At 37.0% G+C, this 20,759-nt stretch overlaps 1 protein-coding gene across 2 annotated transcripts in view; it reads right to left on the bottom strand.

The window, feature by feature from the left end:
• The window catches only part of LOC106874245 (MAU2 chromatid cohesion factor homolog), a 78,067-nt gene that overhangs the window by 19,736 nt on the left and 37,572 nt on the right, over positions 1-20,759 (bottom strand). The window contains exons 3-9 of one of the 2 annotated variants that reach the window (XM_014921901.3): positions 12,119-12,184; positions 9,805-9,900; positions 8,055-8,177; positions 7,086-7,241; positions 5,166-5,241; positions 2,445-2,518; positions 512-602 (exon numbers count right to left, since the gene is read on the bottom strand). In XM_014921901.3, coding sequence (XP_014777387.1) covers positions 512-602; positions 2,445-2,518; positions 5,166-5,241; positions 7,086-7,241; positions 8,055-8,177; positions 9,805-9,900; positions 12,119-12,184 — 682 coding nt within the window. The remainder of the gene's footprint in view (positions 1-511; positions 603-2,444; positions 2,519-5,165; positions 5,242-7,085; positions 7,242-8,054; positions 8,178-9,804; positions 9,901-12,118; positions 12,185-20,759) is intronic. The other variant, XM_089347028.1, reaches the window with a different exon arrangement.

The raw sequence follows: 20,759 nt of genomic DNA, 5'->3' as shown, positions 1-20,759 counted from the left end.
GCCTGGCTATGATAGGAAGCTTGGCTCCCCGGTTCAGTCCCACTGCTATAGTAGAAGGCAAGTGTCTTCTACTATAGCATTGTGCTGACCAAAGCCTTGTGAGTGGATTTGGTAGACAGAAAGAAACCCATCATGTGTGTGTGTGTGTGTGTGTGTGTGTGTGTGTGTGTGTGTGTGTGTGTGTGTGTGTGTGTGTGTGTGTGTATGTGTGTGTGTGTGTGTGTGTGTATGTGCGTGTGTGTGTGTGTGTGTGTATGTATGTATGTATGTATGTATGTATGTATGTGTGTGTGTGTGACCACAGCTTGACAACCAGTGTTGGTATCTTTACATCCTCATAACTTAGCAGTTCAGCAAAATAAAATTGGTTGAATAAGTACCAGGCTCAAAAAAAAGTTCTGGGGTCGATTTATTCAAGTAAAACTCAAGGTGGCGGTCACATGACAGAAATAAGTAAAAGATTCTTGCACATACAAAAATATAAAATGCAAAATAATGAAAACATAATTACTTTTTAATTTTTCAATCTGCATGAGAGCTTTGTCAGTATATTTTTGTGCTTTGTCCATGTAGCCCGCCTGCATGGAATGCATCACTGTAACCTGTGGAAGGGAGAGAATAGCAACAGTGATGTTAGAGACATACAGAGTTGACTTACCCATTGTTTGATCATGCCAGCATGGAAAGCGGATGTTAAATAAGGATGATGATATATCAGTTAATGTCAAGTATTTTGAATTAAAGTAATAAGGCTTAAGACAGTCATATATATGTGAAGGGGTTAGGGTGTTAGTCATGTGGAAGCGCAATGGCCCAGTGGTTGGGGCAGCAGACTCGCGGTCATAGGATCGCGGTTTCAATTCCCAGACCGGGCGTTGTGAGTGTTTATAGAGCGAAAACACCTAAAGCTCCACGAGGCTCTGGCAGGGGATGGTGGCGAACCCTGCTGTACTCTTCCACCACAACTTTCTCTCATTCTTACTTCCTGTATCTGTTGTGCCTATAATTCAAAGGGTCAGCCTTGTCATACTGTGTCACACTGAATATCCCCAAGAACTGCGTTAAGGGTACACGTGTCTGTGGAGTGCTCAGCCACTTGCACATTAATTTCACGAGCAGGCTGTTCCGTTGATCGGATCAACTGGAACCCTCAACGCCATAAGCGATGGAGTGCTGACAACAACAACAGGGTGTTAGTCTCATGATCATCATGTCATGGGTTCAATTCCTGAACCGGGGAGCAGTGTCTTTAGGCAAGGTGTTTCACTTCACATTGTTAGTCGACCTAGATGAATGAATGTGTGTGTGTGTGTGTGTGTGTGTGTGTGTGTGTGTGTGTGTGTGTGTGGGTGTGTCTATCTGTCTGTCTCATTATTTTGACACTGCATAATAGTTGCAAACGTTTGTCACTATACTGATGCCCTTTGTTTCCAACATTCCAATGTGAAACATGACTAGCCATGAGGAAATACAATCTTGCTTGGAAGCAGGTGAGGGTTGGTAACAGGAAGAGCATCTGGGAGTAGAATAGCTGCCTCAACAAACTTCATCCAACCCATGCAAGCATAGTAAAATAGACATTAAAGTGATAATGATAATCTTTAATGATAGATGTGCAGTCTGTAGAAGTTGCTACCAATGTAAGATATGTTACATTTATTACAAATTATACAGTATACCACATAGACCCATGAATATATACATCCACATTGTTGATGGGTCAGCTGACTAACATATAATGAAACCACTGCCAGACAGATATTTTCCCCAGGGGAGATCTAATGCATGCCAAATGTATATTCAACCTCACTCTATGAATCACTTGTCAGATTTCAGAGGATGTTCTCTCATTAAATTGTAGCAATTTAAAAAAAACAAGTGTTGTTTCAGGGAGGTAGAGAAGGCATGAACTTTCTTTGTGGGTATATCATCAAGCTGATTCCCTAGCAAAGGATGCTGTGTAGCAGCATTCAAAATGGAACATAAAGTAAAATATGATACCACCCACCCATTTGGAGAGCAGTAACCTCCAAACAAGAACTGACTCAAGCCATGAAAACATTTCCAACACATGCCATCATGAAAAGATGTAAAATGATTATGATGAAGATGACAATTATGATGGCGATGTTGATGATGACGATGTTGTTGGTGGTGGTATCAGTGGTGCTTTTGTTCTCAATAAAATCATTGTTTGTGATAGTCAATACTTCATACACAATGCTAAACAAATATTGAACCGATAATGAATGATCAATACCTGAAATTGATTGATTTTCATGATATAATGAATTTTTAATGAAACTTTAGACCAATGTAATCAATGGTTAATACAACTTTAATCAATAACCAATATCTAAATATCATTTCAGAAAAAAAAAAATCTAAATGATTTGAGTTCAAGTCAGTATGGGGTATCAAATAAAATTCTCAGTCATACTCACAAGATAAACTAAGACACACATATGTTCTTTGGGTAACCATTGGAACTGGTCTATCTGGTTGCTAGAAAGTGGTTCTGAAAAAACCAGGAAACACATCATCAAAAAAACTTGCAACACAGTTTTATATACATATGAAGCAGAACAGAGAAATTCTTGTCTGATATTGAATTTTCTTTTTCTTTTTTCAATAAACAAACTTTGCAGTCAATTTAAATATATTTCCAACACATTGACCTGAGAAAAGGGCATTTTCACTGCAATCTGCCACTAAGAAAAATTCTTGCTTGAGGAAAAAAATGTTAAAACATCAAAGCGATTTTATAGCACCCCCTATTGGGGTTTTCCATAACCCCAGACTGACAGACTGACCAAAGTATTGTGAGTGAATCTGGTAGCCAAAAACTACAAGCCTATCATGTGTGTGTGTAAATATAAATAAGTGTTTAGGATAACTCCCACCTGTTTCCTCTTGGAGCACATCTGCTTATTCCATTATCATAATCAATATGTATCCATCCATAGTCATTGTTGTATGTAGATCAAAACACATTAAAATTGAGAATTATGGAAATATTATTTGCACAGTTGCTGAATAACAAAACAAGAAAATGGAAATTTTTTGGTACATGTGTAATGGAGATAAAATAATACCAAAGAATTTCATTTTTCTGTTTTGTGGGTGTGTATATATAGGCTTAGAGGTAAGGATATTCAGCTCATGAACATGAGGTCGTGAGTTCAATTTTTGACTTCGTTTCATGTTGCTTCAGTCCACTCAGCTAGCAAAAATGAGTAGTACTTGTATTTCAAAGGACCAGCCCTATCACATTCTTTATCATGCTGAAGCTTCCTGAGAACTATGTTAAGGGTACACGTGTCTGTGGAGTGCTCAGCCGTTTGCATGTTAATTTCATGAGCAGGCTGTTCTGTTGATTGTATCAACTGGAACCCACTTTGTAGTAACTGACAGACTGTCAGTTGATTTTATATATATATATATATATATATATATATATATATATAACATTAATAATAATGAGAATGGAACCAAACTGAGAGCAAACATGATATCTGCTTGGATAGTATATCCCTGCAAACTCATATATATATATATATATATATATATATATTGGGTCATCCCATAAATAATGTTTTTTTTATACTTTTATTTTTCAAAATTAAGATAAAGTTCTTTTTTAATCTAAAATATACTCTCCTTCATTTTCCACCTATCTGGTAGACTTGCAAGGCCCCTCTTCAAAAGTCTACTTGTCCATGACAAAAAATACTCTTCTAGTGCTGTTCTGACCTTGTCTACAGAATTTATATTTTTTCTGTCCAAATGATTTTGAGGATTGCAGAATAAACGATAATCAGATGGGGCAATGTCCAAGTAGGGTATCGTTTCCCATTCGAACTGCTCCAGCCTTTGGAATGTTATTCTAGCTATATGTAGCCAAGCATTATCCTGATGGAAGAACATCTTTTGTTTCAAAACCAAAGATGGTTGTTTTTCTTCTCGTGCCAACTTGAGCCACTCAAACTGCTAGCAGTAGATCTCCTTTGTTATCATTTGGGTTTAAATGTTCAAATTGGACTAAACCCTTCATATCCCACCAAACAGATAACAACTTACATGGATGAAGACCTTCTTTAGCCTGGGGTGCCACTGTTTCTCCTTTCCCTAACCACTGTCAATGGCACTTGAGAACCCATTTTTCCATCACCAACCACTATTCAGTCCAAAAAAGAGCACACATTCACTCTCTGCGCATGATTAGACTCGGAAAGTTTGTGAGGAACCCATTGACCCAATTTGTTGACTTTTCCGATGGTATGCAGGTGTTGATGAATGGTTGAATAACAAATCCAAGTTTCTCTGCTAGTTCAACAGTTACAATGGGATTTTATTCCATCAGGGTTTGTAGGACGTCCTCGCCAAGCTCTACATATCTTCCAGGACAAGGCTCATCTTCTAGGCTGTAGTTTCTTTCTCAGAACTTCTGGAACTACCGTTGACACTGGCTTGCACTTACTGTCTGATTCCCATATACTGCATTAATATTCCTCGCACATTCTGTTGTGTTGTTGCCTTTATTGAACTCATAAAGCAAAATATGCTCCTTTATCACTTCCATTATAGCTTTGAAAAAAATAACTTTAAAAATTCAACTGCACTCTCCAAAACTTGCACTAAGAATAAAGAAAAGGTAAAATTACTATCTGCTTTTCTATCAAGTTGATGCAGGCAGTTTATCCCATTCCTGTCTGACTTAGTTTATGCAATTGACAAAACCACATTATTTATGGGATGACCCAATATGTGTGTGTGTGTGTGTGTGTGGGGTCTCTTGTCATAACATTGGGATGATTGTAAATGAGCACACCACCATCACACAAGCAATATTGTTGGTTTCCAGTCTTCTAAGAAAAACATGTCTAACCATGGGGAAATATTACTTTGCTTGGAAACAGAAAGGGCACCTGGCTGAAGAAAATCTGTCTCAACAAAATTCTGTGTGACCAATGCAAGCATGGAAAAGTGGACATTAAACAAGGATGAAAATGATATATGATCAATGAATTAGACGCATCAATGGTATCTCATGATAATAAAATAACACTGGATTTTAAATATAGAGTCATGTCTAAATAGTTTAATGTCTTTAGTTCTATTAATCATCTTTCAATTTTAAATAAAAAAAATTTTTTTCAACTTACCATCATCTGAATGTAACTGGGTAACTGTTTGTATACTCTGTTGTAACTGTTTTAAACATGGTTTTACACTTTTTACCTGAAAGAGAACAAAAAATTAAAAAACAACTGATTTGGCATTAAATTAACTGATTTCTGATACTGAAATAAGAATTAATTGATTAATAATTAACAGGAGATATTAACCCTTTCATTATTGTATTTCTACTGAAGTACACTTCCTTCATTTCAAAATTTGAAAATAATGAAAAATTTAGTAAAACAACTCAGTCGTTATTAGGCTGGTGTTTAGAGTACAAATTAACATGTAATTTTGATGGAAAGCTTTTAATTGAGATCACTTCAAAACAGGAAGTTTGCATCATAGAGCCAGAGGCATTCATTCTCAGGTGAGTTGATATCAAAAGGGCTAAGAGAATTAAATATTTAATTAAAACAAACATTAGATTATGCTCCATTCTACTGATATACATTTTTGTTTTTAGAAAAGCATCTGCATATAATATAATTCAATATAAATGTTGGCTGATTTATTTTTCCAGTCACGTTAGTGGAGGCACAATGGCAGCCATAGGATCGCGGTTTCGATTCCCAGACCGGGCGTTGTGAGTGTTTATTGAGCAAAAACACCTAAAGCTCCACGAGACTCCGGCAGGGGATGGTTACGAACCCTGCTGTACTCTTTCACCACAACTTTCTCTCACTTTTACTTCCTGTTTCTGTTGTGCCTGTAATTCAAAGGATCAGCCTTGTCGCACTGTGTCATGCTGAATATCCCCCGAGAACTACGTTAAAGGTGCACGTGTCCGTGGAGTGCTCAGCCACTTGCACGTTAATTTCACGAGCAGGTTGTTCCGTTGATCGGATCAACTGGAACCCTCGACGTCGTAAGCAACGGAGTGCCAACAACAACAACCAGTCACATTTTACACCAGATAGAGAGGGAGTGAGAGAATGAAAGAGAGATAGAGCAAACATAGGAGGTATAGGGCAGGTGCATAAACTAGACTTGGTGGCAGGAGGAAGAGGAGAGGGAATAAATCATAATAATTATGCAAATGAGAAATTTGGTTTATTTAATTTCATTTTAGTGATACATATTTTCATTTTGAAAATTAGTATTCATTTCCTCATTTTGTATAAGCATCAAATAACGCGATAAAAGATGAATTATAATTAATATATGTATGTCATATTTACTGCTATTACCCACTGTAGCAAAAGTATACTTCAAAGTTACTCATCATATAACAGTTAAACACTTTAGTAATAAAATAATTCTAAAACAATTTATCTTTACGTGTTCCAATCATTGGACTGCAACCATTCTGGGGCATCACCCTGAAGGGTTTAGATTAATAAAACACTTGCCCAAGGTGCCACACAGTGGGACTAAACCCAAAACCATATGGTTGCAAAGTGAACTTCTTAACCACACAGCTACCTCTGTGCCAATGGCTACACCCTACATCTATGCTCACACCTGTGCCTAGACAAGTTAAGAATATATCACAATCAACAGACAATTCCAATAAATATCTTACTTAGAAAGAATGAAATATATCAATAACAACGGAAATGATACATCATCATTATCATCATTTAGCATCGGTTTTCCATACTGGCATAAGTAAGATGGTTTGACTGGGGATGGTAAATTGGAGAGCTGCACCAGGCTCCATCTGTTTAGGCTCGGTTTCTACAGCTGGTTGCCCTTCCTAATGCCAACCATTCCACAGAATGTACTGGGTATCTTTAATGTGTCACCAGCACAGGTGCTTTTCGCATGTCACCAGCAATGGCCACAGATACGATTTCACTTAGCTTGACACACTTAAAGGTTGAATGATGAAAATTAAAAGTTTGAATGACAAAAGCCAAAAAAGAAAAAAGAAAGGAAAAAACAATATATTATATACACACCTGCCCAGCCATTAAATAGTGACAAACTTGAAGAACTAAGAAAAATACATTAAGAGATTCTTTTTGAGTTGGTGATCCTTGATAACGTTCAATTAAAGCACCGGCCATTGAAAGAACCTCCTTCACCTCAGGCATCTTTTTATCAACTAATAGTAACTAGAAATAAAGAAACAAGAAAATCAAATAGGTACAAATAATCAATAAAGACAGACAAAATGAAATTTAAAAAGTAACACTAACATTAATCCAACTTGAAATTCAACTTTAAACCATATCTGTTATCTCTTCTCTATACGTGCCATGCATAAGGGCATCAACGATCATGAACTTCCATGCCCAAGTATTAACATTTATGATTTTTCTTGTGAAAGATACAACAGTGATTTTTCTGTTTGCCTTCTGCTTGTTCAGTTAAAGTTTACTCTGTTAGTCCCCTGCTCTCCTGAGCTTATCCCTTAACCCTTTAGCATTTAATCTGGCCATACCCAGCCCAAATAATCTGTTTTATGTTTAAAACTGACCAGAACCAACCTCTCATATCTACCCTACAATGTCATTCTAAAAATATACAAACACCATTAAATCTTGAAGCTACAAAATAATGCAAGATTAATTCAAAGCAATGTGAATAAATAAGCAATACATTTGGCAAAAAATCTGAATGCGAAAGGATTAACCACAGTTTAAGCTTTAACCCTTAGGCAAGGAGACTGGTTCATGTAACACCAGAGAATATCTCATATATTGGTGGCCCTGTGTAATACATGTATAAAGGCTATTGCTCCTCAAATTCATTATGCCTTACCCGCTGGACATTTCCAAAGATGAGTAAAAGATTTGTCAATGGAAGGCCTACAAATAAACCACAGTGCAATAATTTGGGACTAAAAATATTCAGAGGAGAGCCAAGAAAAAATTAAACTACAGGTGGAGTAAGGAGCAATGACTTTGCAATGAGATGGAACTTACCATTCCTTTACTGAGTAGAAACAATAGGCGTAGGTAATCAGACTTGGCTGACAAAGCAAATTCGGAACCAACACCCAATAACTGGCATGCAGACACATAGTCTCGTTCAGAGGCATGGATTTGCTGATCAAAGGCAAAAAAAACAAAAAACAATAAAAACAAATTCTATTTAAAACAATGCAATAAACAAAATGATTCCAAATAAAATGGTCAATTTAACTGAGATCTAGTTGCAGAGATGTTCAGATTTATCAATTTATAGGCAGAGGCTTTAATTCCTAATTTAACTAAAAGTATATATATATAAATATGAGAGATCACTATATGGATCCCTTCTATGTATACACACAGGTGCAGTGATGCAAACAGAAGAAATAGAATTCAAAATATGAGTAAATGAATATTTTCATTGATATTAAGCAGAAGCAACAGAGTGACTCAAGGGATGAGAGTTTCGGACATCATTGGCACTTATCAAACTAGTTTGATAAGTGCCAACACACAAAACTTTCAGCCTTGATAAGTGCCAATGCACAAAACTCTTGGTCCTTGAGTCACTCTATTACTTCTGCTATATATTAATATATATATATATATAAAACCTTCTTTTTAGTTGGCATGTAAATAATAATTGACAAGCTTGTGTGCTATAAACATCCTGTTAAATCAAATCAACTCCCAGTTGATTTGATTCCCAGTTGGAACCACTTCATTTTATTTCCACAACTTATGTCCTTGACAAAGGCACAAACATTACAATATACATTTCTATTTCCTCAAAATTCCTGGTCTCATTATTTATGGCAGAAACTAATATTAATGCCACAATTAAATTATTGTTTCAACTCCTGGGAATGTTATCCTCATTGATAGAGTAGTGGAACTGAAGAAATGGTAGAGATTTAGAGTATTCAGAACAAGCCTTGTACTTTCACCATTTTTTTCATCATTGATACAATAAGTACCAACTAAGTACTGGGATTCATTCAATGACTAAACCGCCCCTTATAATGTGTCGCCTTGTGCCTATGTCAGTGATCTATTATTATTATAAGCGAGCTAACATTTAAGGTGGTGAGCTGGCAGAATCGTTAGCACACTGGCCAAAATGCTTAGCATTTCATTCATCTTTACATTCTGAATCCAAATTCTACAGAGATCAACTTTGCTTTTTATCCTTTCAGGATTGCTAAATTAAGTACCAGTCAAGCACTGGGGTCGATGCAATCAACTAGAGCCCCTACCCACAAATTTCAGCCCTTGTGCTGATAGTAGAAAGGATTATTGTTAAGATAGTAAAACTGACAATGTTAGCACATCAAACAAAATGCTTAGCATTTCTTCAGGCCCTTTATTGGCAAACTGCCAAAGGCCACAATCACTTGAAGCAATTTGGTGATTTGATGTGTTTGAGTCCATTTGTTACATTGTTTGTTTTTCCATAACATGGCTTGGATAGAAATTGATTTTGAAGCAGGATTTTAGTCAGATGCCCTTTTTATTACCAATTCTCACCTGTTTGTTTGTTTGTTTTTTTAAAGAAGGGATTTTTTTTTTATTTCACAGGTCTTCAAAAGCAAAGAACAACCAGTAACAGTGTCAACAAGGAGTGTAAACATCATCAATGCACCTACATGTACATAGACGGAGACATACACACACACAAGGTTTCCTACAGTTTCCATCTATCAAATTCACTCAGAAGGCATTATTCAACACAAATCTATCCAACATAAAAAGCAATACTTACTGCAAGATGGAAAAGAAGTCGACAATGCCAATAGGGAGCTTGCTGTGACACCTCAATTGCCTTTTTCAAAATAGGTTTAGCACGGTCTACTTGCTGCTATAAAAGATCAATAAAAACTCGTGTAAGACAAGATTATGGATCACAAAAGAAAAAAAAGATTTCATATATCTAACATAGTTTAACGAATAAGGTAAACTCAAATATTTCCTCAAAAGGATTTTTTATGACCAAAGTTCCTAGCTGAGTTGTTTTAACAAAATTTTCAATTTAGTCTATTCATCTGTCGCTTATAATTTTCAATCATTTAGATACAGAGTGCAACAAACAAACTTCCCACATTTTATAGGTTGACCAATGTTTCAACAAATATGCATGGTGTGCACCAATCCAAATCATGGTACCTGGAAAAAAAAACTGTAAAACATTTGCTACATGAAGGCACCATTACCACCTGACAAACTTCACTCATAACACACCAATGGCCATGTAAAATATGAGAGATTTATCCCCTCACACTCTCACACACTTCAAATCACAAATAGTCCACTCAACCTGGTTAAAAACAGAACCATAAAATGTAGTTTTAAAAACAAAGGCAGAAGTGAGTGCTCACAACATCATTAGTAAACTTACAAACATGACATGGGACACAAGTCCTCAGACCCAACATTCAACTAGTTTAGTTCCTTATCACCACCAACCCAACATGGGTAAGATCTAACTATGCTAAGAAACTAGGTCCAGCCCTCCATGTCTCCTGATCACAGGCTGTTTTAGAATACCAAATATTAACAGACTGTGCATTCTAACAGATGTAACCGCACCAGCCAACAGCCTCTGTATTCTTGCAGACACAGCCACACTAGCTAATGGATCAACAACCAGTATGAAGGAAGGTCAGCACCAATAGCAAATTGATGGATGTTACTCTGTTTTATCAAAATCCAATTCAGAGCCACAAAGAAATGTGTTCAACATCAACTGAACAAAAGTTAACAACTTTTTTCTTTTTAAACTTTTAGTAATCAAATGAAAATGCATGGTCTTGTGGTCAGGATGTTGCACTCACAATCACAAGGTTATGGTTTTGATTCTCAGAGCAGGTAGTGCATTGTGTGCTTGAGCAAAACATTTCATTTCACATTGCTCCAGTTCACCCAGCTATAAATGAGTTCCAGCAACAGCTGAGAAGTTAACCCTGCAATGAACCAGTGTCCTGTTCAAGGGGAAGTATTGAAATCTCAGTCACTTATACACCGGGCAAACTGGGAAACCTGAATCAGAATGAAAGGCAATGTCGATGTGCCTTCACAGGGCCTCCAAGATTGTTGGGAGGGAGTCTGGGTATCTTCAGACCAAACATCTGGCCTAAATACTTGCAAAAAGAATAAGGTCCACCAACGGTACCCAAGGTATGAAGTGGTAGTTTTGAAGTGAGTAACAGACAGAAGTAAACCCAATAAAATGACCAAGTCCTTGCTGTAAGAAATAGTAGCACTGTAAACCTGATGAGTGTTCAGTTCAGTTCCTCTTGTAAGTATAGTTCTGTCAAACTAACTAACTTTAAACATATTATATATAAAACAGAGAATTTTCAGTGGCACCTGTACAACCAAATGGTTTCTGGGTTTCACAATTATGAATTAGTCTCCAGGGGAGGAAGATTAGTGCCTCTAGCCTTTCCAGGGCTTCTAAGCCAACAGACAACTGGTTCGTCATCATCATCATTTAAGGTTCTCCTTCCATGCTGGCATGGGCTGGATGGTTTGACAGGAGCTGGCCAGAAGACTACACCAGGCTACTGTGTCTGTTTTGGCATGGTTTTTACAGCTGGATACCCTTCCAAATGTCAACCACTTCATAATGTGGACTGGATGCTTTTTACAGGGCACCAGCAAAGTTACCAAGTAACTTGCAAGACAAGGAATTTTGGATATCATTCATAAAATGTAAATGACAATACAGAGATCTTTGATAACTTTTACAATGCAGCACACAATTATAATTTCAATATAATTTAATATTTAATCTCTTGCATTACAAACCATTAATTTATGAAATCAAACAATTACAACAACTGCAGTGTGCCCTGATTGTCTTAAGTCTACCAAGCTATAATAAAACAGTTGCCACTTAACAGTAAACCCAAGTAAACCCATCTTTAACCATTTATCTTCAAATGTACACATCTAACAGAAATATTTAAAATGGAAATTCAAGTGAAAAAGAAATTACAAGAAAGATGGAGGGAATGTTGTCAGAACTGAGGACTGAAAAAGAAATTTTAAAAAATATAAAAACAAGAAGCACCTACCTGCTTTTCATAAATCTGTGCCAAAACACTAGCTGCTTCAAACCGTACATCATCTGCAGCAGCCATCTTTGTAACATTAAGGACAATATATTGACAAGTATAAAACATTGATATTTATTATATGAAGCAATGCCTAAGTGAAGATAGCACTCATTACATGATTGAGAGTATGTGATGTAAGTGTACACATATATATCCACAACTACAAACAAACCAGGCATGAGTCAAGAGTAAATACTCAAGGTAGACACTAAGAAAATTGTCAACACAAAACTTCATCACTATAATGTATAAAATTAGTTTAACAAAAACATTTGCATATGTGTGTATACATACATGATGGATGTCTACTTGTTAGATGAGCATGACCACTGCTGACAGGTCAGCGTCAGCTGTGCACAAGCAATGGTTTTAAGTTGAGTGCAGCTTGCACAATACCAAAATGACTCTCACTAGCAATACCAAGAAGTGCCCAGAGACAAGCAAAGAGCAAGATATCAAACTCAGTAGAGCAACAGGTTTTATATATGAGTTAGTCAACTCCTAGATGGATGCCTTAGCAAAGATCAAGGATCCTTCACTCCAAGTGAGTTTAATGTGCCCTCGAACACCAACCCAACTATTTCTACAGCCTGCTGCTCATGTGTTAGCTAACCCACAGCTGGGACCCTGAAGGTGTTACCACTCAAGGACAGAATAGACCTGGAAACAATAGTGGCTAAGGGGTGGTTTCACACTCCTCAAAACCTTGGAACTCCTGAAACGGAGGACCCCACTACCGGATGTTGTTTAAAGTCATACCCAGGACATACATACATATATGTGTGTATGTATAAGCGTATATACGTCTTTGTGTATATATAAAAATATATACGTTCGTGTGTGTGTGTGTGGTGATAGTAACACTCCAAGGAAAGCTAGCAGGCTGAAAATACTATCACCACTATTCTTATAAATGTATAATAAATATGTACTCTACAAGAAGTATTCACTAATCCTTTAGTTTAATGTTAAATTGCAATTGCTCTTCTTATAACTTGATATAAAAGTGTGTTTGTACCTTTTATCTTTTACTTGTTTCAGTCATTGGACTGCAGCCATGCTGGGGCAATGCCTTGAAGGGTTTAGTTGAACAAATTAACACCAATAGTTATTTCTCAAGTCTGGTACTTATTGTAATAGTCTCTTTTACTAAACTGCAATGTTATGGGGACATAAATAAACCAACACCAATAATCAAGTGAGGGGGCACACAAACACACACACACACACACACAAGCTTCTTTCAGTTTCTGTCAGCCAAATCCACTAACAAGGCTTTGGTCAGCCCAGAGCTATAGAAGAAAACACTTGCCCAAAGTACCATGCAGTGAGACTGAACATAAACCATGAAATCAAGAAGCAGACGTCTTAACCACATCAGCCAAATATTTAAAATAACAAAAGCCATTCATGGTACCCACATTAAGATGAGTGAAGGGGAAAAGAGGTTAAAAGCACTTTTTCTTCATTTTTAAGAAAACAAATAACTTATAGAATAGAATGATTAAAATAGTTCAACTGAGATCACAGATTTATGAAAAGATTATCAAGGGAAACTAGACTAAGTTTAATGATTAAGTGGTTTGGTCACTCGCTCCTTTTGACAGCAGGTGATTATGTAATATTTCTGCAAATAAAAGCATGTGAAAATGTTTTTTGTATCTTAGCATACTTAAGAAAAATAGTTTTTAATTTTGTACAAGAAGGTGTGAAGAGGATGAGTATTTGTGGTGTTGGATTATTAAATAATACTTTGCCAAAATACAATATATTATACTCTTATACAAGGACAATAATCACCTTATCATCATCATTAACATCCATAATCTATGCTGGCATGGGATGGATGATTTGACAGAATCAGACATCCGAGGATTGTATTGTGCTCCATTGTCTACTTTGGAATGGTTTCTACAGCTGAATGCCTTTTCTAATACCAAACACTTTACAATATGTACTGGATGCTTTTTCCATGCCATCTGCACTGACAAGGTTGCCATGCAGTTTGCAAGACTATGAACCCCAAGTGAAGCAGCTTTATGTTAGAAGATGAAGAAAGGGACCAGCGCAGAACAGATTATGAAGGGACTAGCGCAGAAAAAGATTTATGAAGGGACCAGTGCAGAACAGATTTCTCACTGTAAAAGAGCTACATGATAACTCACATTCCAAAAGAGAGGGTAGGGGGAGATTGGGGTGGGGCTGGGTGAGGGGCACCTGCTCAAATCTATAAACATAAAGATCCACCTTAATCTATGGATAAAACGGAACTAAAATAAAATCCAGATATTGCATAAAATTACTAAAAAGTTAGACCTCTATGGATACCAATGATATGTAAATAGCTGTGCATTAGATATAATTGTGATATTTTTGTAACTCTGAACTAAGAGAGGAATCTTTCTTGGACACTTGTATCACAATAAAATTTAGCTATCATAGAGAATCTATGTATGCTAGGTGAACGCAAGTACACAGTCTAAAAACAATAAAATGCACAAAATAAACATCTAAACCCAAACTAGATGTATATTATCTTTAAATCACCACTATTATGGAAAAACAAAATAAAAAATAACTGCTACTATTTAGTAAGTTCAAGAGACCAATGGGAATAATCTCCCCTTGATGAGGTTATTTACTTGAATTTTAGCTTGAAGCTGCTATGGAAAGTAGAAAGCTGCAGAATATTCAAAGTAAAACAATGTGCAAAATGCTTTTCTCAAAAGGTATTATCAACACACATGAAACATTCCCAACTGGGAATTATAAACCTGAATGCAGATTCAGATGACTGAAAACTCCCTAAACAATTTACAATGTCTCTCTCCTCACCACTACATTTGAAATATAATTATAAAATCTAGTTAACATGTACCTTTTGTCACAAAAATAAAGATTAAAATTACAAGTACATATAAATAAATATATAGTTTTCATATAATCTCTCTCTCTCTCTCTCTCTCTCTCTCTCTCTCTCTCTCTCTGTACTATGCCCATAGGTATCTAATTATACAATTACCTGAGCGTTCACCCTGATACATTATCTCCACCATCATTTCTCTCTTTCTTGCTAGGGTAGCTATGTACCTCCTCTACAGCAAGACACCTGAGAACAGGGTGTCCAAGTTAAATCTTTTGATATCAACCCACCTGAAACTGCATCAGGTACTATGATACAAACTTCAAGTTTTAAAATGCTCTAAATAAAAATCTTCCATCAAAATTTCTTGTTAATTTAGATTCCAAACTCCAACTTAATAATGACATCATTATTTAACTAAATTCTTCATTATTTTCAAAATTAATCAAATCAAAGGCAATGTATTTCAACAGAAATATCTTTCAGTCATTGAGTATGGCCATGCTGGAGAACGACCATGAAGGGTTTAGTCAAACAAGATAAAATGACCCCAGTACTTAGTGTGATATTTATTCTATCAAATCCTTTTGCTTAACTGCTACGTTACAGGGATGTAAACAAACCAACCCTGGTTGTCAAGAAATGTGGAGGAGACAAAGACACACACACACACTTTATTTTTATATATATATATATATATATATATATATGTCCATAAAGTTTCTTTACAACTTCAAAAATTTATTACAAAGGCAATTGATTGGATATGTGTAATAGATTTGTTCTATGTACTCAGTGGTTATCAAAAGTTTTAACCACATTGCATTTGTGTTTTTCAGGTACTCTGTTGGTGGAAAAGGGTTCTGTTAAATGAAACCCTTAAAAAATGGCTACTCTTCAAGAAAAGACACAATGTGTATGATGGTTTATTGAAACAAAATCAGACATGCAGACCCAGCAAAACTACAGGATTAAGTATCCATAAAGTCATGCATGGCACAAGAAATTTATGGAAACAAAAACAGTATTGGATAAAGGGAAGAGTGGACAACCAAAATTATCTGAGGAAAATATCTCCTATAAAGTCCATACGTACTGTTGCCAGACAGTCACAGATACCGTGTTCAACAGTGTACAAAGTCTTACACAGTAACTTGAAATTGTATGTTTACCAGGTGCAATTCATACAAGCACTCAAACCAAATGATAAACCAAAACAAAAAGAGTTTGCAGTTAACATGCTGGAACAAATTTCTGAGGATGCAGCATTCCTCACCTGAGAGCGTTTTAAGTGATGAGGCAACCTTTCATGTTTCAGGGAAACTGAACACATAATGTGAGGATTTGGGGATCAAAACACCCTCACATGACAAGACAACTTCACCAATATAGTCCAAAGGTGAATGTCTGATGTGGAATGATGAACAATCAAATCATTGTTACATTTTTCTTCATGGAGGGATCAATTTCTCCAAATGTTTACCATGATCTTTAGACAGAATATGTGGCACCACAACTGGATGATCATCAACCAAACATCATTTTCCAGCAGGATGGTGCACCACCACATTGGGGACTGCATGTTCGTGGGTTCCTAAATCAAACATTACCAGATATGGTGGAGTGGAAGGGATGGCCCAATTCCCTGGCCACCTTGTTCCCCAGATATCACTACCCTGGACTTTTTTTCTATGGGGTTTGTTAAACACATTGTGTATCGAACAAAGATATGGGAGCAAATGGTCACTGATATGAAGCAAATGGTCACTGATGCTATTGCCACCATTGATAAGGCTATGCTACAGCAAACATGGCAAGAAATTGCTTATCAACTTGCTGTGCTTTGTGCAATTAATGGTGCCCATCTAGATGTTTTAAATGAGGCAAAATAACTTCAATATTTACTCCTTTTCTAATAATTTCCACAGATTTATCTATATGTTTGCTTTTGTAATAAATTTTTGAAATTGTAGAGACTTTATGGACACCCAATATATATTTTGTTCTTTTACTGGTTTTAGTCATTTGACTGAGGCCATGCTGGTGCACTGCCTTGACAGGTTTTAGTTGAACAAATCGAGCCTAGGACTTAGCTTTCAAGTCCAGTACTTGTTCTATCAGTCTCTTTTGCCAAGGTGCTAAGTTACAGGGATATAAACACACCAACACCAGTTGTCAAGCAGTGATGGGGGAGTGAACAAAGAGGGACACAAAGAGACACACACAAACACAGACACACACATTATATATATATATATATATATATACACACACACACACACACAGTCCCACTGCATGGCACCTTAAGCAAGTATCTTCTACTATAGCCTTGGGACAACCACAGCCTTGTGTGGATTTGGTAGACGGAAACTAAAAGCAGTGTGTGTGTGTGTGTGTGTGTGTGTGTGTGTATATATATATATATATATATATATATATATATATATATATATATATATATATACATACTCAATGTTTTTGTTTCCGTAAATTTCTTGTGCCATGCATGGCTTTATGGATACTTAATCCTGTAGTTTTGCTGGGTCTGCATGTCTGATTTTGTTTCAATAAACCATCATACACATTGTGTCTTTTCTTGAAGAGTAGCCAATCACTGCTTGATGACAACTGCTGTTGGTATGTTTACACCCCTGTAATGTAGCAGTTTGGCAAAAGAGACTAATAGAATAAGTACCAAGCTTTAAAAAAAAAGTCCTGGGGTCAATTTGTTCAACTAAGACCCCTCAAGGTGGTGCTCTAGCATGACCGTAGTCAAATGACTAAAACAAGTAAAAGAAGAAAAAAGAATAGAATAGGCATGGTTGTGTAGTTGTCTTCTTCACATTTCTATCTCTTTTACTTGTTTCAGTCATGAGACTGTGGCCATGCTGGAGCACCACCTTGAAAATTTTTTTTACCAAATAAATTAATCCCAGTACTTTTTTATGCCTGGTACTTATTCTATTGATCTCTTTCGCCAAACTGCTAGCTTATGAGGACGTAAACACACCAACACCAGTTGATAAACACAGACACAAAGACAGACAGATACAGACACACACACACACATATACGACAAGCTTCTTTCAGTTTCCATCTACCAAATCCACTCACAAGACTTTGATTGACTCAAGTGTATAGTAAAAGACACTTGCCCAAGCTGCCACACAGTGGGACAGAACCCAGAACCACATGATTGGGAAGCAAGCTTCTTACCTCATAGCCACACCTGTGCACTGATTAAAAATAAAATTACTATTCATATAAACAATGCCGTTATTATAACAACCTTCTGCAAACACATGCTCAGCCATTGAGCTGTTCATTGTTTGAAGGGTAAGGAGAAATACTGCCTTGCTTGGAGACAGGTGAAGGTCAGTTCATAGAAAAATAATCCAGCCAAAGAAAAATCAGCCTCTACAAGTTCTCATACATGCAATCTTAGAAAAGTAAACATTAAATTGATGACAAATATGATGATGATGGTGGCAGTTGTGATGATGGTGATAATAAAGACAATAGTGGTGATTCTGGTGATGATGATGAGTCTAATTCACTAACTTGAATATTGTAATTTCTAGTACTCTTTAAAAGTGGTTCTAACTATTTTAAGTAAACAAAATACTACAGACTAGAAGAGTTATAATGGGTTTCTGGGAAGGTATGTAAAAGCATCAGTTAAAATTCATTGCTGTACTTAGTTATAACCCTTATGTTCTCAAGTTTACATCCCACTAGGTCAAACATCCGTCATCCTTCCGGGGTCAATAAAAGAAAATACCAGTCAAATACTGGGGTTAAAAAATAATCATTTATATCTCCCCAGTAAATTTAAATCTTTATGTCTGTGTTTTATAACAGAGAATCACTACCAAGACACAGATGGATATACGAAATATTATTAGGTTGGGAAGAAATTTTATTTTATAGATGTTTTTGATCTAGTTTGGATTCTTTGCCATCAAATTTGATTGCAAAGAATTCAAATGTGATGGCAAAGAATCTCAACTAGATCGAAAACATCTATATTTATATTCTAAGATTCAAATAAATCATTTTAAAACATCCAGTTGTAACATTTGTAATAATCATCATCATCATTTAACATCCACTTTTCTCCATGCTTGCATGGGTCAGATAAAATCTAGTGATGAAGATTTCTTGTTTCCAAGTGAAGTAATATTCCCCCATGACTAGAGATGTTCTTACAGAATACTGGAAATGAATGATATTGCTTGTATGACAGTAACACTCATTTATACCCATCACATGATGTCAGTACAACAAAACCACACACACAAACACAAATGACAGGCTTCTTTCAGTTTCTGACAATCAAGTCTATTCACAAGGCTTTGGTTGGCCAGGACTATTGAAGACACTTGATGGCACATAAAGCACTTTTTATTTTTTTAAAAAGTCTCAAAAATATCACTCTGGGTTCCACATGAAGTTGGGTCTATAATACAGGGTTTTAATGCTGTAAAAAGTTTTCTTCCTGAATATACACTGAAACTGGAGTACATCTAATATGCACATGTGTTGTTTATGCCATCAAAAACAGTATTCAACTGTACAGCCTGTACCTGTGCCTAATAAAGCATAATCATCATCATCATCATCGTTTAACGTCTGCTTTCCATGCTAGCATGGGTTGGACGATTTGACTGAGGACGGGTGAAACCGGATGGCAACACCAGGCTCCAGTCTGATTTGGCAGAGTTTCTACAGCTGGATGCCCTTCCTAACGCCAACCACTAAGAGAGTGTAGTGGGTGCTTTTACGTGTCACCCGCACGAAAACGGCCACGCTCGAAATTGGTGTCTTTTATGTGCCACCCGCACAAGCCAGTCCAGGGGCACTGGCAACGATCTCGCTCGAAAATCCTACAGGAGCCAGTCAGGCGGTACTGGCAACGGCCACGCTCAAAATGGTGCATCTCATGTGCCACCCGCACAAGAACCAGTCCAGGGGCACTGGCAACGATCTTACTTGGCTTGCCGGGTCTTCTCACGCACAGCACATTTCCAAAGGTCTCGGTCAGTAGTCATCGCCTCGGTGAGGCCCAATGTACGAAGGTCTTGCCTCACCACCTCAGCCCAGGTCTTCCTGGGCCTACCTCTTCCACGGGTTCCCTCAACTGTTAGGGTGTGGCACTTTTTCACGCAGCTATCCTCCTCCATTCTCACCACATGTCCATACCAGCGCAATCGTCTCTCTTGCACGCCACAACTGATGCTTCTAATGTTCAGCTTTTCTCTCAAGATACTTACACTCTGACGGGTATTCACATTGACATTACACATCCAACGGAGCATACTGGCTTCATTCTTTGCGAGCTTACGTATGTCCTCAGCAGTTACAGCCCATGTTTCACTGCCATGTAGCATGGTTGTTCGTACGCATGCGTCATACAGTCTGCCTTTTACTCTGAGTGAGAGTCCCTTTGTCGCCAGCAGGGGTAAGAGCTCTCTAAACTTTGCCCAGGCTATTCTTATTCTTGCAGCTACACTTTCAGCGCACCCACCCCCACTACTAACTTGGTCGCCCAGATAGCGGAAGCTATCGACTACCTCTAGTTGTTCACCCTGGAATGAGATAGAAGTTGTTTCCTGTTTGTTTGCAGTCTTTATTGCACCTGAACATCTGCCACAAACAAAAACTAACTTGCTAGTTAACTTGCCTTTGATGTTGCTGCACCTCTTATGTGTCCATAGCTTGCACCGGGTACATCTT

Source organism: Octopus bimaculoides, chromosome 2, assembly GCF_046866305.1.
Source record: "Octopus bimaculoides isolate indiv1 chromosome 2, ASM4686630v1, whole genome shotgun sequence".
NCBI lineage: Eukaryota > Metazoa > Mollusca > Cephalopoda > Octopoda > Octopodidae > Octopus > Octopus bimaculoides.
The sequence above is the reverse complement of the archived record's forward strand: the minus strand, read 5'-3'. Positions and strand labels throughout refer to the sequence as shown.